Genomic DNA, 14,416 nt, shown 5'->3' with positions numbered 1-14,416 from the left:
CTCTTTGTCCTGCTTGTCAAGCTCCCTCTTCAATAGAGCCACAGAAGCATTGAAATGGGTTGGCTGTTGAGTCCCCCAAGAAATTTCCAGTCTCCCTCCCCTAAACTCCTGAAGGCCAGAAGCCATCGAGAAAAGCTGAGTTGCATGTGCTAAGTGGACAGAAAGCAGGCCCAAAGGTGTTGGAGTTGATTTCAACAGCATCCCAGTCCCTTCAAGCCTCTGGCTCAAACCTGAGATGGTTGGCCAGTTGAGGGCAGCGGGGTTCCCCGAAGAACTAACATTTGTTCAAAGATGATCACCCACTACGTATATACTGTGCCCTGGGCACTGTGCTAAGCTAGACATTCTTTACCTCCTTTATATAGTACAGTTCTGAGAGGTGTGTGTTATCCCCATTTTACAGATGGGGAAATGGAAGTTTGGAGTTAAGATGCTTATGTTAAGAAGGTAACCCAGCTGGTGAGTGACAGGGCCAGAATTCCAACCAAGATCCACCTGGGCCAAAGTTTGCCTTTGCACTGAGTGTCCCTGTTTATGACATTTCCTCCTCCATTCCCCACACCCCAGACCTTCTGACTGTCCCTGATATGGTGTGCTTCCACTTTTCACGCAGACTCAAATTGTATGTCTCAAATCTCCTCTCCCCACTCAGATAAAGATATCCTTTTTCTTCATCAAGTCCAGCTAAAGCCCGGCTCTACCATTAAGGTATTAGTACTGCTTAGTCTCTGATAACACCATCCCCAGGCTCGCTCAGTACCTAAGTGCATGGGCTACCCCAGTGTGGCACAGAGTCGGGGACTGACTGCAGGCTCCCCAAGTGGGGCATTTTAGAACCCCGCAGTGAAGAAGGGTAAGTGTGGTTGAAAACACTATTGCTTATGTTATAATTGTTTTGACTTTTTTTTGGTCATCATAGTGGATTATAAAATTTCAAACAACATTCAAAGGATACCATGAAATTGTAATATTTATCAAAAGTGGGTATGGGTTTTTAAAAGGTTTTGAAACACTGGTCTACGTTGTTATGTGAATTTCTAGATTTTTTCCCACATCCTTTTAATGTTTTCTTCATATATTTGTCATATCCTCCTTAACTGAACTGCAAAAGTCATGGAGGGTGGCGACTAACTGTGAGTTCTTTCTTCTCTGTGTTTTTCTCCATGGTCTTCACCCAGTGGACACTCTATAAACAGGTCACCCAACCTATTGTCTAACATGGTTTGTTTTTCATTCCCAAGGGACCTTTTTTTGCTGTTCAGTCAAATCTCCCCAGCCTAAATAAAGGACTGAAGGATCTGGTTGGTTTTCAAACAAAAATAGGTGATTTGAAGGAGAGGAGAGGAGATTGATGGAACAGCAAACAGCACAATAAAATGGCACTAATTGGAACCTACCATCTCAGGAGGGCTGGGCTAGAATTTAGCCTTTGAACTCTTTACTGAAAAATTATGTTCTTAGTTAATTCACAGCAGTGAACAAAATTGCTCTGAAACATTTACTCTTCCTGAGAAAATAAACTAGTGCCAACCCTCCTCAAGCACATCAAAAAGTATTGTTTAAGAGCCTACTATGTGCCAGGTTCTAGTCACACATTATTTCAGAATCAACTCCATTCAAACAACCAATGCATTCTTCTTATCTCCAGTATTCATCAAAGCCAGATTTCTTTTTAGGCAGTATCTTGATAATCTAATTCTAGGCAGTGTCTAGACTTGAAAGTTTAAGAAATGTTTTCAGCTTAAACTGGCCATTCCTCTCAACGGCTGAGGTTTTGCAGAAAGACTGTGCCATGGGGGGGGGGGTGCAGCACAGGTGGAAAGGAGAAACGAGATCTTTGGGGAAAGAAAGCGGAGTGATTTAGGCTGTCACAATGAGACCTCCTAACTCCACTCCCTGCAATGCTGGTGAGTGCTTGTCATCCACTCCAAGTCTCTTGTCTCCTGCTTTTTCCAGACTCCAATCACATCAACCACAAAGGAAACTGAGTTTGAGTTGTGAAGCTCAGAGTCAGTTCCTCATCCAAGGGAAAATTAACTGGAGTGTCATTTCAATATCCACCTCCCATCAAAGAGAAACTGCTTCTGGAAGAGAAAGCATCATGCAGGTTTATTTAGAATCAGAGAAAGGTAGGAAGAGTAGCGTAGTTATGTCACTAATGCAGAAAGTAAGGTATATGGTGCCACAAAAGTGACTTGTCCAAGGTTAACACAGTTATATCAGGGCCGACCCTAGCCAGGACTCACCTTTTAAGTTTCTGGTCTGCACTCTTGCCCACTGAGGCCGAGGTAGCGGAGGCAGAAGGTGCAGAACAATTCTTGTGATACTTGAGGGGCTTGGAGAGGAATCTCAGGAAGTCTGTTTATACTGTCTGGAGAACTTCGAGAGAACAGCCAGAACCAGAACGGATCCGTCAGCGCGCGCGCACATACACACACACACACACACACACACACACACACACACACACACACACACACAATGACACGGACACAGAAGCAGAAACCGAGCTGGGCAGAGCGGACAGCAGACAAACCCACCTCGCAGGGCTGCCCCCGCCAGTGCCAGGTGCAGGACTTGCCGCGGGCCAGCAGAGGGCGCGCCGCCCCCAGGGAGCCGAGCAGCCCGCCGCGCCAGGCTAGGGGAGCCGCAGGCGAGCCGGACGCGCCCCTGCAGCTCGGCCACTCAGGGTGCAGGACCAGGCCAAGGAGGAGGAGGGTGAGGAGCGGACCCCCCTCGTGGGCCTGGGTAACAGGCGGGCAGGAGTGCTTCCTAGGAATTACATCACGCTGCGCAACGCTGCGGCTCCCGGACTCCCCCAGCGCAAAGTGTGTGTGTGTGTGTGTGTGTGTGTGTGTGTGTTTGGGGGAGGGGGAGGGGACTTAGACCGAGCCCGGGAGAGAGGAAGGCGAGACGCGCCCGGGGAAAAAGCTCCATGCACATGGAGAAATTCCTTGCGCCGAACTGCACCGAGAAACGAGCCCCCAGCACCTCCCCGCAGCTCCTCTCCCAGTGCAAAGCACCCAGCTAGTAAGAACCCTCCCAGCTCCACCTAGAGCACCCCCCAGAACCGGCCCTGCACCCTCCAGCCCGGCTCCAGCGCCGCCGCGAGCTTTCCCCAGGACTGGCCCTGGCGGGGCGCCTAGAGCCCCAGTTGCATTGCTCCAGGAGAAAGGAGGGGGGCGGTGCATTTTGCAGGAGGAGGAGAAGGGGGGTGGGTGGTGGGGGAGAGAGAAAATTGCGCGGAGACCTGCCAAGCGCCACCGCCGCCGCCACCGCCGCTGCCGCCGCCGCCGCCGCCGCCGCCGCCGCCTGTGAGCTCCGGCGGGCAGCCGGACTGTCGGCTTCCCGGGGCATCTGGGTCCGGCGGGGCACAGCCCTGGGCGCTGCCGAAGCCGCCGCCGCCGCCTCCGCGGCGAGTGCAGGCGGCTTCCCCCGGAGCCTGTGCCGCTCCAGCTCCTCTGGGGTGGAGAAGTGGGGGGTGGGGTTGTTGTTTGGGGGGAAGAAGGGGGAGGGGGCAACGCCGAGAGAGTCAGTGGTTTCCATGGTGATGGAGCTGAAAGTGCAGGAAATTTAAAGGCTTGGACCCTGCGAGACAGACAAACCGGTGCCAACGTGCGCGGACGCCGCCGCCGCCGCCGCCGCTGGAGTCCGCCGGGCAGAGCCGGCCGCGGAGCCCGGAGCAGGCGGAGGGAAGTGCCCCTAGGACCGGCTCGGCCAGCAGCGCTGCACAGAGCGGCAGGACGAGGAGCAGCGAGAGGAGCAGGAGGGGAGAGCGGCTCGTCCACGCGCCCTGCGCCGCCGCCGGCCCGGGAAGGCAGCGAGGAGCCGGCGCCCCCCGCGCCCGCGGTCGCCCTGGAGTAATTTCGGATGCCCTGCCGCGGCTGCCTTCCCGAATAGACCCGGGAGAGGAGTTGCAGCCAACTTGTGTGCCTTTTTTTCGCCCCAGTGGGAGCCGGCGCTGAGCGAAGGGCTCTCCCGGCGACTCATGCTGCCGGCCCTGCGCCTGCCCAGCCTCGGGTGAGCGGCCGCCGGAGGGACGGGGGAGCGCGGCGGCGCCGCGGGCTCGGCGTGCTCTCCTCCGGGGACGCGGGACGAAGCAGCAGCCCCGGGCGCGCGCCGGAGGCATGGAGCGCTGCCCCAGCCTGGGGGTCACCCTCTACGCCCTGGTGGTGGTCCTGGGGCTGCGGGCGGCACCGGCCGGCGGCCAGCACTATCTGCACATCCGCCCGGCTCCCAGCGACAACCTGCCCCTGGTGGACCTCATCGAACACCCGGACCCTATCTTTGACCCCAAGGAGAAGGATCTGAACGAGACGCTGCTGCGCTCGCTGCTCGGGGGCCACTACGACCCGGGCTTCATGGCCACCTCGCCCCCCGAGGACCGGCCCGGCGGGGGCGGGGGGGCGGCCGCGGGCGCCGAGGACCTGGCCGAGCTGGACCAGCTACTGCGGCAGCGGCCGTCGGGGGCCATGCCGAGCGAGATCAAAGGGCTGGAGTTCTCCGAGGGCTTGGCCCCGGGCAAGAAGCAGCGCCTGAGCAAGAAGCTGCGGAGGAAGTTACAGATGTGGCTGTGGTCGCAGACCTTCTGCCCGGTGCTGTACGCGTGGAACGACCTGGGCAGCCGCTTTTGGCCGCGCTACGTGAAGGTGGGCAGCTGCTTCAGTAAGCGCTCGTGCTCCGTGCCAGAGGGCATGGTGTGCAAACCGTCCAAGTCCGTGCACCTCACGGTGCTGCGGTGGCGCTGTCAGCGGCGCGGGGGCCAGCGCTGCGGCTGGATTCCCATCCAGTACCCCATCATTTCCGAGTGCAAGTGCTCGTGCTAGAACTCGGGGCCCCCTGCCCGCACCCAGACACTTGATCGACCCCCACCGACGCCCCCCGCACCGTCTCCAACCAGTTCCACACCTCCTCGCGAGGGGATTCAATGAACTTTTTTTTTTTTTTTTTTTTTTGGCTACAGAGACCTAGCTTTCTGGTTCATGTAATGCACTGTTTAACTGTGTAGGAATGTATATGTGTGTGTATATACGGTCCCAGTTTTAATTTACTTATTAAAAGGTCAGTATTATACGTTAAAAGTTACCGGCTTCTACTGTATTTTTAAAAAAAATAAGCAAAAGGAAAAAAAAGAACAGAGAAAAGAGAGACTTATCCTGGTTGTTGCTAATAATGTTAACCTGCTATTTATATTCCAGTGCCCTTCGCATGGCGAAGCAGGGGGGAAAAGTTATTTTTTCTTAAAGTACAAAGAGAGGGGAGAACTTTTGTAGAAGGACTTTTAAAAAAGCTATTTTCCATTCTTCGGAAAGTGTTTTGGTTTTCCTTGGACCTCGAAGAAGCTATAGAGTTCAATGTTATTTTACAGTTATTGTAAATATAGAGAACAAATGGAATGACTAATCATTGTAAATTAAGAGTATCTGCTATTTATTCTTTATAATATCCCGTGTAGTAAATGAGAAAGAAGTGCAGAGCAGGATTAAAGAAAACCACTAAAATCGACTGCGCTCGACACTGCGATTCTCTGTGTTGGTGATTGATGGGGGGGTGGGGGGGCGAGAGGGGGCGGGTAGGGGGTGCCGCTGTGCTTACTACGCCTGTTGGGAGAAGGGGCTCATCCGCTCTTCTGGTGTGATGGAGGTGACCGCTCAGTTTTTCATGGGGGGGGGGTTATTCTCAAACCCCTTGCTTGAGCATCACGTGGCCTCCTCCCAGTCTCCCAGCTTTTTCTCCCTATGTCACCAAAGCTCGGGCCTGTCGTGACCTCGACACCCAGCCGGCCCCCTGGAGCTGACCCCGGGCTGGGCCGAGGGGCGGGCGGGCGGGTGGGGGGGAGGGTGGGCGGCTGCTTTGTCCTGCCTGACAGGCCCTTCACAATGGGGACACGTGTCTTTCACACCTACCCTGGGGGCGGAGTGCCGCTGAAACTTGACCCCCGAGGAATGGGGGGGGAGATCAGAGTGCGCCCACCCAGATCCCACCACCCCTCCCGCCTCGCACCCCCCCACCTCAATATCCAGCCCGTGTTAACCCTTTGCACGCCCAGAAGCTACAGCGGTGCGAGCTGAGGCGATCCCTTGGAATCAACACTTACTGCCTCCGGGATCTTGCAGGTCTGAGCCCCCGAAATCCCAGGCCCACAGCTGGAATTGCTGGGGATAGCTGGGAGCTTTGACACTCACCTCCCCCTCCCCCAGTACCTAAGGAGGACTCTGAGGGTCAGGGTTTCAGAAGGGTCCGAACTTGGGTGGAAAACGATACCACTGGGATTTGCTATTGGGAACCGGGTGGGACCCCGGCTCTGGACACTTACTCCACTTGGGAGTGGGGAGGCAGGAGAAATCAGAATCGGGATCTTTGAGCTTTGGGGTTAGATAGGGCCAAAGACTTGTTACCCCTTAAAGGGAGGTGCAAACCATCACCCCCACTGCACACCTTCAAAACCTAATTTCTTGAGGCGGGCGCTTGACTCGCGTGCATCCCTCCGCCTCAGTCCGCGCTGGCGCCCATCCGCGCTGCTCCACGTGGGCCCGCTTCCTGACACTGCTCAGCGCTCCCTTTATTTATCTTGGACTCCAAAGTCGCTCTCCTTTGCTCCCTCCCCACCTCCCTGCCACCTCCCCGCGCCTCCCTCCTGGCGTTCCTCCCCCTCACCCCCCTCACCCCCCTAGTCCGGAGTCCCGGCGAATCTATGCTAATTATTTCAAACCTGCGCCGGGTCCCCAGCGCTGTCTCAGTGCCCTCGGCCCCGCCCGCCCTGTCCCTCCAGCCGGGCGCTTTCTTCCCTCCCGACGCAGCCTCGGTGGCTCCTCATTTCAATAGCCTGGCCCGGGAGCCGGAGCCCCCTCCCCGGCGCTGCCTCCGTCAGCCGTGGGACAGACGTTAGGGTATTCATTAACTGAGAGCCGAGGAATAACGGCATTATTCCCCCCAGAGAGGGCACCCTGCCCCCGCGACTATCTGAGGCTTCATTGTAAAAGGATTAAAAGTTAAAGACCTCCATCTTATGATTCTTTCATTTAATCTTCCTGGCGCCTGGGAGACATGCTCGATGGATGATGGCTTTTAAAATATTCCTAATGTCGGCTACCTTAAGACTCCAAGCCGGGCAAACAAACGTAATTTATTTCCAGAAGAAAGGGGATATTGAGATGTTTAAGTTTATGAACCGCCGTCCCCATGTATATTTGTTAAGTTCTGACAAATACCCAAATAACGTTAAAATCAGCCATTCATCACTTATGAATTTATGCAAAACTTTCTGTGCCCCGGGCCAATATTTTTTTAGACAGAGTTTCACTTGCGAGGGGCGGAGGTGGTGGGGAGGGGGAAGGGGAGGGGGCTTACGCGGGGGGTGGGGGGGCAGCCGAAAGCAAGAATTTTCATGCCTGGTAAACACGCGAATTATGCGAAGAGAGTTATTCCCAGCTGGGCGGGCAGCCAAAACTCGGAGAGCGCGCCGAGGCCAGCGCCCCCACCCCCACGTTGGCAATGTCATTGGATTACAATGCGAGGTCTTCCCCTCCGCGACGCCCCCTCCTCCCTCCGCCCGCTAGCCCGCCCGCCCGCGCCCCTCCTCCCCACCCCTGCCCACTTGGAAAACCCGCTCGCAGCCGGCGAGCTTCTCGGCTTTCAGAGCGGGAGCCTGTGTGAGCTAGGAGGACCCGGGCTGCAGACGTGACGGGCAGTAGACAGACCACCGGACAGACAGACTCAAAGGGCAGGCCCGAAGCCGCTCTGCACGCAGAGGGAGGACCCAGCAGGACCCAGGCAGTCCCAGAAGAGAGCGAACGAGGTGCTGGCTCCTGGAACATTGTGACTAATGCATAACCGGTTACGTCTTCATTATTATTAATGTTGATAATACTAATAATAGCATCAACACGGAAAGGAGTAGAGAGCTCTGGGCAGAGAGGCAAGAAAACTGTCCTCTGCGGTCACCTAGCGTCTATCTCCTGTACGGAGGAAAATCGATCTGGGTGTCTTCTGCAGCTTTGACAGCCTGTGTCTGTGAATTTATGCAGCTGCTGGGGGACCATGACTCCCCAGGATGGAGATTTGTACCTATTACTGATGCAGACACATCAACTTTTTCAAAATCCTGGAAGAGAATGGCAAGGTTTCCATCACCACAGCCCTCCTGCCATGATTGCAAGAATTCACTCATCGACCCTCTATTTTCAACTCTGCCCTTTATTCCTTCTTTCTGCCCTTCCAACATGCCCCACACTTCAAGCATACTGAGGCCAAATGTCCACGGAAAGCCAGCCCCCTCAGGGGAGGGCCCTCTAGACCCCAGAGTCTGGGAATGGGATCTTGTTCCCTGTTGAGATGGAGAAGGCCAGGGGTCCATTATCAGTCTTGCTTCTGAGACTCCTGGGAAAGGGGGTTGAAGTTTGGTGGCAGCTGCAGGAGGAAGCTGGCTGTGTATTAAGAGCTCTTAGCTGTGCTGGATGGGGACAGCAGGGGGAGGGCCCAGCCGGTATTGGTATTTTGAAGGAGTGATTCATCCTTTTTCTTTAATGCTCTTGGAATGTCAGAGCTGGAGGGGAGCATTGGGGAGATTCCAATGCCCACTGCTCAATTTATAGATGAGAAGACTGAGACCTCAGCAGGGCCGTGCTGAAGATCACGCAGATGAACAGAGTTGGGATTGGCTAGGAGGTTACCATTGTGCAGCTTCACTGTTCTCTTTTTCTGTGTTTTGTTCTTACTTATTTATTTATTTTTTGGTGGGGAAGAGTTGTCTCCAAAATTGACATTGTAACAGTTGATCACCAGGAAGCTGCCCGACCATTCCGTTGTACGTGTTCAGGAAGCAGTTATTAGTGGTTTATGATGTGCCAAGCTCTAAGCTAGGCCCTTTACGCACATTCTCGTCCAAGGTCTCTGGTTTCCAAATAAGGAAACTGGAGCTCAGAGAGTTTAAGCATCTCGCCCAAAGCCACACAGTAAGTGGCACTGTTATGGTTCAAAATCTGAGCTGATCGTAAAGCCTATGCTTCTTCTGAACGCCCTTCCCACTTCAAGCACATGAACACCTGGCTTGGGAGACACAATGTGCCACATTAGGTGCTGGCAAGTCCCAACTCAAGCTCGGTAGGGATTCCTGCCTGGTAAGCCACACGGAGCATTGTTGTACACCCTGTAATGTGCCAGGACCCCGCCTCTCACCCCAACCTCAACACAACAGGTTTACAGTGCAATAGAAAAGTTAAGAAGTGAAGAACAGGGTAAGAGATGCAAGAGGGATTAAACATCAAACAAACCTGGACCAGAAAAAGGAAGGCCAGAAAGAGCTGGACTGGGCAGCCAGAGAAGGCATCTGGTTAAAGTCTCAAAGGGCAAGTTGAGTGTCAAGCTAATGTGGTGAAGAGGTGGGAGGAGAGGGCATGTAGATGGAGAAAGCAGTATATATAAGTAAAGACATGATGTTGAAAAAGTATTTCTGTGCTAGGAAACAGCTCAAACAAACTTGAGCACAGGATGGATCCATGCCAAGCGAGAGCAGGCGATAAGGTCTGAAAAGCAGGCTGACGCCAAATTATGGAGGACCTTGAATGCCGACTACGGGCACTAAACTATTTCCCAGGCAACAGGGAGCCATTAAGAGCTCTTGAATAGGGCAGGGACACCATTAGAGCACTACTGCAAAGGAATTATTTATTCATTCAACAAACAGTTTGTGACCACTGTTCTGGTTATCTATTGGTGTGTAACAAGCTACACCAAAATTAACAATGTTAAAACAACCATTTTATTTTGCTGATGATTCTGTGAATCAGGAATTTGGGAAGGGCTCAGCTGGGCAGTTCATCTCCGATACTCATGGTGTCAGCTGAGGGCTAGGGGCTCAGCTGACTGGTTGACTGGAGCCCCAACAAGTGGCTTCTCCATGTGGCTTGGGTTTTCTCACAGCCTGATGGCTTCAGAATAGTTGGACTTCCTACATGACAGCTCACGGCTCTGAGAGAAGGTATTCCAAGAGACTTGGATAGAAGCTGCAAGGCTTCTTATGACGTTGCCTCGAAAGTCCCACATTGTTTCTGCTGCAGTCTGTTGGTGAAGCAAGTCTCTGAGACCAGCCCAGATTCAAGGGGAAGGGAATCAGACATCACTTCTCAATGGGGGCAGTAGCAAAGAATCGGGAACCGTCTTTAATCTACCACAAGCACTTTCTATAAGCCAGGCTCTGTATTGAATGCCCAGAACACAAAAATGAGAAGATACAGTCGTTTTCAATTTAAGTTTGGTGCCAGTGTCTAGGATGGCTTGGAAATGAGATGGTGGCTGCTGGGAGATTAGTAAAGGAGGACCTTGCCATGGTCCAGAAAGAGTCAATAAGAATCGATGCTTGAGGAGCATCAATGCCAATTGATCATTTGCCGGAGGACTAGAGAGGACTTGGTAACTGATTGGATGTGGGAGCTGAGGGCCCCTGATGTTTCAGGCCTGCAAGTGACCAGGCACAGAAGAGGACTCTCAGATGAAGGAGCTTCCCTCATACACACACACACACACACACACACACACACACACACACACAGGGAGGTTCCAGGCTTGTCCAGAAGAGGGAGGAATCTGAGAAGCCTGGAGAAGATTTCAGTTTATAATTGAGTTGAATGGATGGATGGATGGATGGATGGATGGATGGATGGATGGATGGTAGGCACACAGCAAAAGAAGGAGGGTAGGGATAAACTAGCAGTCCAGGCTTGGGGAGCCCTAAGATGTTCCCAGAAGACCAGAAGGGTCCTGATGGTGCCGAATGTATTTGCGTTTGGGGATGGTATGAAGAAAGGAGTGTGGGGAAACATGGGAGAGGCCAAGGGGCAGAGGTGCTGACACCCAAGAGATGCAACTAGCCCAGTGCTTCATATTTGTTCTCGTTCCATCCTCGCTGTGAAATGAGGAGCATCATCGCCATTACACAGATGAGGAAAAGGAAGCTCAGAGAGGCTAAGTGTCTGGCCCAAGGGTGCACATCTGGTAAATGGAAGCACCTGGATTAAAATCCAGGCCTGTGTGATTTCAAGGTGGCATCATATCTCCATAAAGGCTTCCCCTGCCTGGAAGGAATCATCCCCCTTCCTGTGCTCCTTCATCCCACTAAGCCCTAAGGGTTGCACTTTCTTAAGGAAGGAGATGCTTAACCTGTTGTGCTTACAAGAGGGGTGTCAAGGTTGGCTCTGGAGAGTGTGTGTAAACGTATTTGCATGTGTTTTTTCTGGGAAGAGAGTCTATCATTTTCATCAGATTCTAAAGTCTGTAACACAAAGGTTAAACCCTGTCCTAGGCTGTGAGAATTTTTAAGTGACAGAATTTTTTATTGTACCTCATCTTTTTAGTCTCCACAACATACAGGACAATGCTTGACATGGTGAGTGTTCAGTATATACTAGGTAGAGTGAAGTGGACTGACTTGGGGGTCCACAGGGAGCCACTGCAGGTTCTTGAGGGAGGGATGAGGTGGGAAGATTCTCCTGGATTTGATTTGTGTAAAAAAAGATTAGAAAAGTAAAACTCTGGGCTAGAAGGCCACATTAGAGACTGCTATTGTCCTCTAGTTCTGGAGGACAGTGTGATCAGGGGGAAGGGACAGAAAAAGACAAAACTGAGAGATGTCTTAAAGGAAAACACAAGTTAGATCCAGCCTGCATTTTTGTGTAAAGGAGTAATTTGCTGGAGCTGAAAAGAAGCTGTCCCCTTTAAATCATACATGGCCCCCATCTTTTGCCATAGTCCCCACCTCTCCCTATTGCATGCTTCACTCATTATATTACCTACCAGAACCATTGTAGGCACTTGCAGTTGGGACCCCTGGATTAGATATAAGGAGGGAACTAAAAGTAAAAGCAAATTTTGATTCTTTGAAATAAGAAAGAAGGAAGTCCTAAAGGAAACCACACACAGAATTTGGGAAGGGGATCCAGATTTCAAAGGAATCATGATAGGAATTACAACATTTAAACTGGGATGGCCTTAAAGCTCTTCACCCCTTCATTTGACTGCAGAAACTAAGGCTTGTCAAGACCAATTGACTGGACTCCATTCTAGGTACTTTGGAACAGAACTGGCACCAGACGCAATATTTCCAGATTTCCAGTTCAACCCTCTCTTCACAGTTGCCATAAGTATAAACAGCATTAGAATTTAAAAAGCACTTTCACATACATAATTTTACAATGAGACACGCAAGGAGACAATGAGACATGAAAACTCCCAAGGGCAGGAACTGAGTCCATCTTACGTCCGCAGAGACTAGCACAGGGCCTGACCCACAGCAGCAATTAACAAATATCGCTGGAGAACTAAATGTACACAGGCTTGTTTTACAGGTAGGGAAACTGAAGCTCACAGAAGGTGAAGAAAGGATGGATGCTCGCAGAGCTCATTCCAGATGGTGGAGCAGGAGGAGCTGGTGCTGTCAGCAGTGCGAGATCCAGCTGCTGTATTTCTCTGTGGTTGGGATTGGACTCAGGAAACCAACCATGTCTGCAGGCTGCTCAGCGAGTCTGTGGAATAAGAATAAGGAAGATAGTGGTACCCGCACCTGCCCAGTGAATCAGGCCCTGCGGTCCTTGGTTTAGGCAGCCTCTTCCCGGCCCATGTTTAAAGGACTCCTGACTGGTGTTCAATTTATCGAATTAATGGAAAAAAATAATCAAGCAAGGAAAATAGTTCTTCCCCTGTTTTGTGGATGTGGAAAGCTGTGGAAACAGGCAGCTTAAGTGACTTGCCCAAGATCACACAGCTAGTTGGTGGTGGAGCTAAGATTCAAACAGCACCAGCTCTCTGCTGAGCTGCTGGGTGAAGCAGAGGGTTTAGTGCTCCTGAGTTTATGATCCCAACCAGTCTCCCTGATTCCATGCTCGCCCGGCTCCAATCCATTCTCCACGCTATAGCCCACGTGACCTTAAGACACACATGTGGTCTTGTCACTCCCCTGCGTAAAACTTCTCAATGGCTTCCATGGCTCTGAGGATAAAGGCCAGAATCCTTACCAGACTGAGGCCCCTCTCCACCTGCCCCTGGGTTCAAGCCACACAGTCTTTCGTTCAGGTTCTCTCACGCACCGAGCTCCCCCCTGCTTCAGGGCCTTTGCACATGCTGGACCTTCAACCTGGGGTCCCTTCTCTGCCACCAGCTCCCCTAAACACCACCCTGTCCTTCAGATCCCATTCCTAGGGAAAGCAGGTCGGGTGGCCTCTGATCCACACTCTCTTGGCTCTCAGGACTTTTTCTTCCTGGGATGGATCACAGTTTGTAATTGGTATAATTTTCAGTTGTTTGTGTGCCCTCTCTCCTCCAGTGGACTGTCATCCCCCTCCGTTCTGCTGATCATGGTATCCCTGGGCACTGGTGCAGTTTGGGGCACATACAGACATCAATATTGATGGATGACTGAATACACTGATATATGAAGGAATATTAATTGATCACCTTCCTGGTATAACCCAGGTACTGTCTGGGGCTCTGAGGATACTAGGAGTTCAGAGTCCAGCTCTTGTTAAATAGTGATCCAGGGAAAATTTAAGAATGTGCCCAACTGTGTGATACAGAGCAGGGAGCCAGGGCTGTTCAGGTGACCCTAGGGTGACTCTATCGGTTTTGGAGATTACAGGGACACCTGGGTTACTGACTCCTAAGGTCCCGTCTGCTTGAGTAGGTGGGGAGGGATGGCTGCGTCGCCAGATACACTCTTTTAGCAAATCAAGGACCCTCCCAGTAAAAGGGAATCCACCTCTAGAGAAGCCCACCCCATGAGTGATTCCATGGAGGAGATTCTGAGAAGACTCTCCAGGGGTGGGTGGAAGATTCACCGTTCCCCACATCTGAAATCCTTAAAAATGGGAGAGATTACCCTATCTGCTGAACAGTTAAAACTTGATTTTTCCTGCCCAACAAATAGTAAAACTAAACAATGACTAACTCACGCTTAACGCTTTACAGTTTAAAAACCACTTTCACATCCACTATCTCTTTCAAACCTACACAAGAGCTCACAGCCAGAATTTAGATTATCATTTTAAAGATAAAGAAACTGAGGCTTGAAGAATAACTTGCCCTGGAGGTAAAAAACCTTTCTACCGGGAAAGGAGTATGATTATAGGAGAGTAGGGGGGAGATAGACACCACGGACTTGGGATTGAGACCAACCTAGGTTTGAATCCTGGCTCTATGGCCATTAGCTGTGGACCTTGGTTAAGACACCCGACCTCCCTGAGATTTAGTTTCCACATACCTAAAATGGGCATAATGATACCACCATACCAGAGTGTTGGGATGTTCCAATGTGTTCCATATGTGTAGCTCCTGGAGGGTGTAGGAGCCTAGCCAATCATGGTTTCCTTCCCTTTTCCCAATTCCATGGCCTGTGCAGTACCCCTCTGGGTCAGGATGGAAGCTTAAT

The 14,416-nt window shown here is 51.9% G+C and overlaps 1 protein-coding gene across 1 annotated transcript; it reads left to right on the top strand.

The window, feature by feature from the left end:
* The first annotated feature begins 3,617 nt into the window (after nucleotides 1–3,617).
* On the top strand, nucleotides 3,618–4,927 carry NOG (noggin). The gene has a single exon (XM_004434751.3). It carries the CDS (start codon nucleotides 4,128–4,130, stop codon nucleotides 4,824–4,826), a length of 699 nt encoding a protein of 232 aa, XP_004434808.1. The 5' UTR covers nucleotides 3,618–4,127; the 3' UTR covers nucleotides 4,827–4,927.
* Nucleotides 4,928–14,416: the final 9,489 nt, after the last annotated feature.

Source organism: Ceratotherium simum, chromosome 16 (genome assembly GCF_057802395.1).
Source record: "Ceratotherium simum simum isolate JZ-2026a chromosome 16, ASM5780239v1, whole genome shotgun sequence".
In the NCBI taxonomy this organism is placed as follows: domain Eukaryota; kingdom Metazoa; phylum Chordata; class Mammalia; order Perissodactyla; family Rhinocerotidae; genus Ceratotherium; species Ceratotherium simum.
The sequence above is the reverse complement of the archived record's forward strand: the minus strand, read 5'-3'. Positions and strand labels throughout refer to the sequence as shown.

Coding starts and splice junctions, on each gene's coding strand:
- NOG (XM_004434751.3), top strand. CDS start 4,128: ATGGAGCGCTGCCCCAGCCTGGGGGTCACCCTCTACGCCCTGGTGGTG.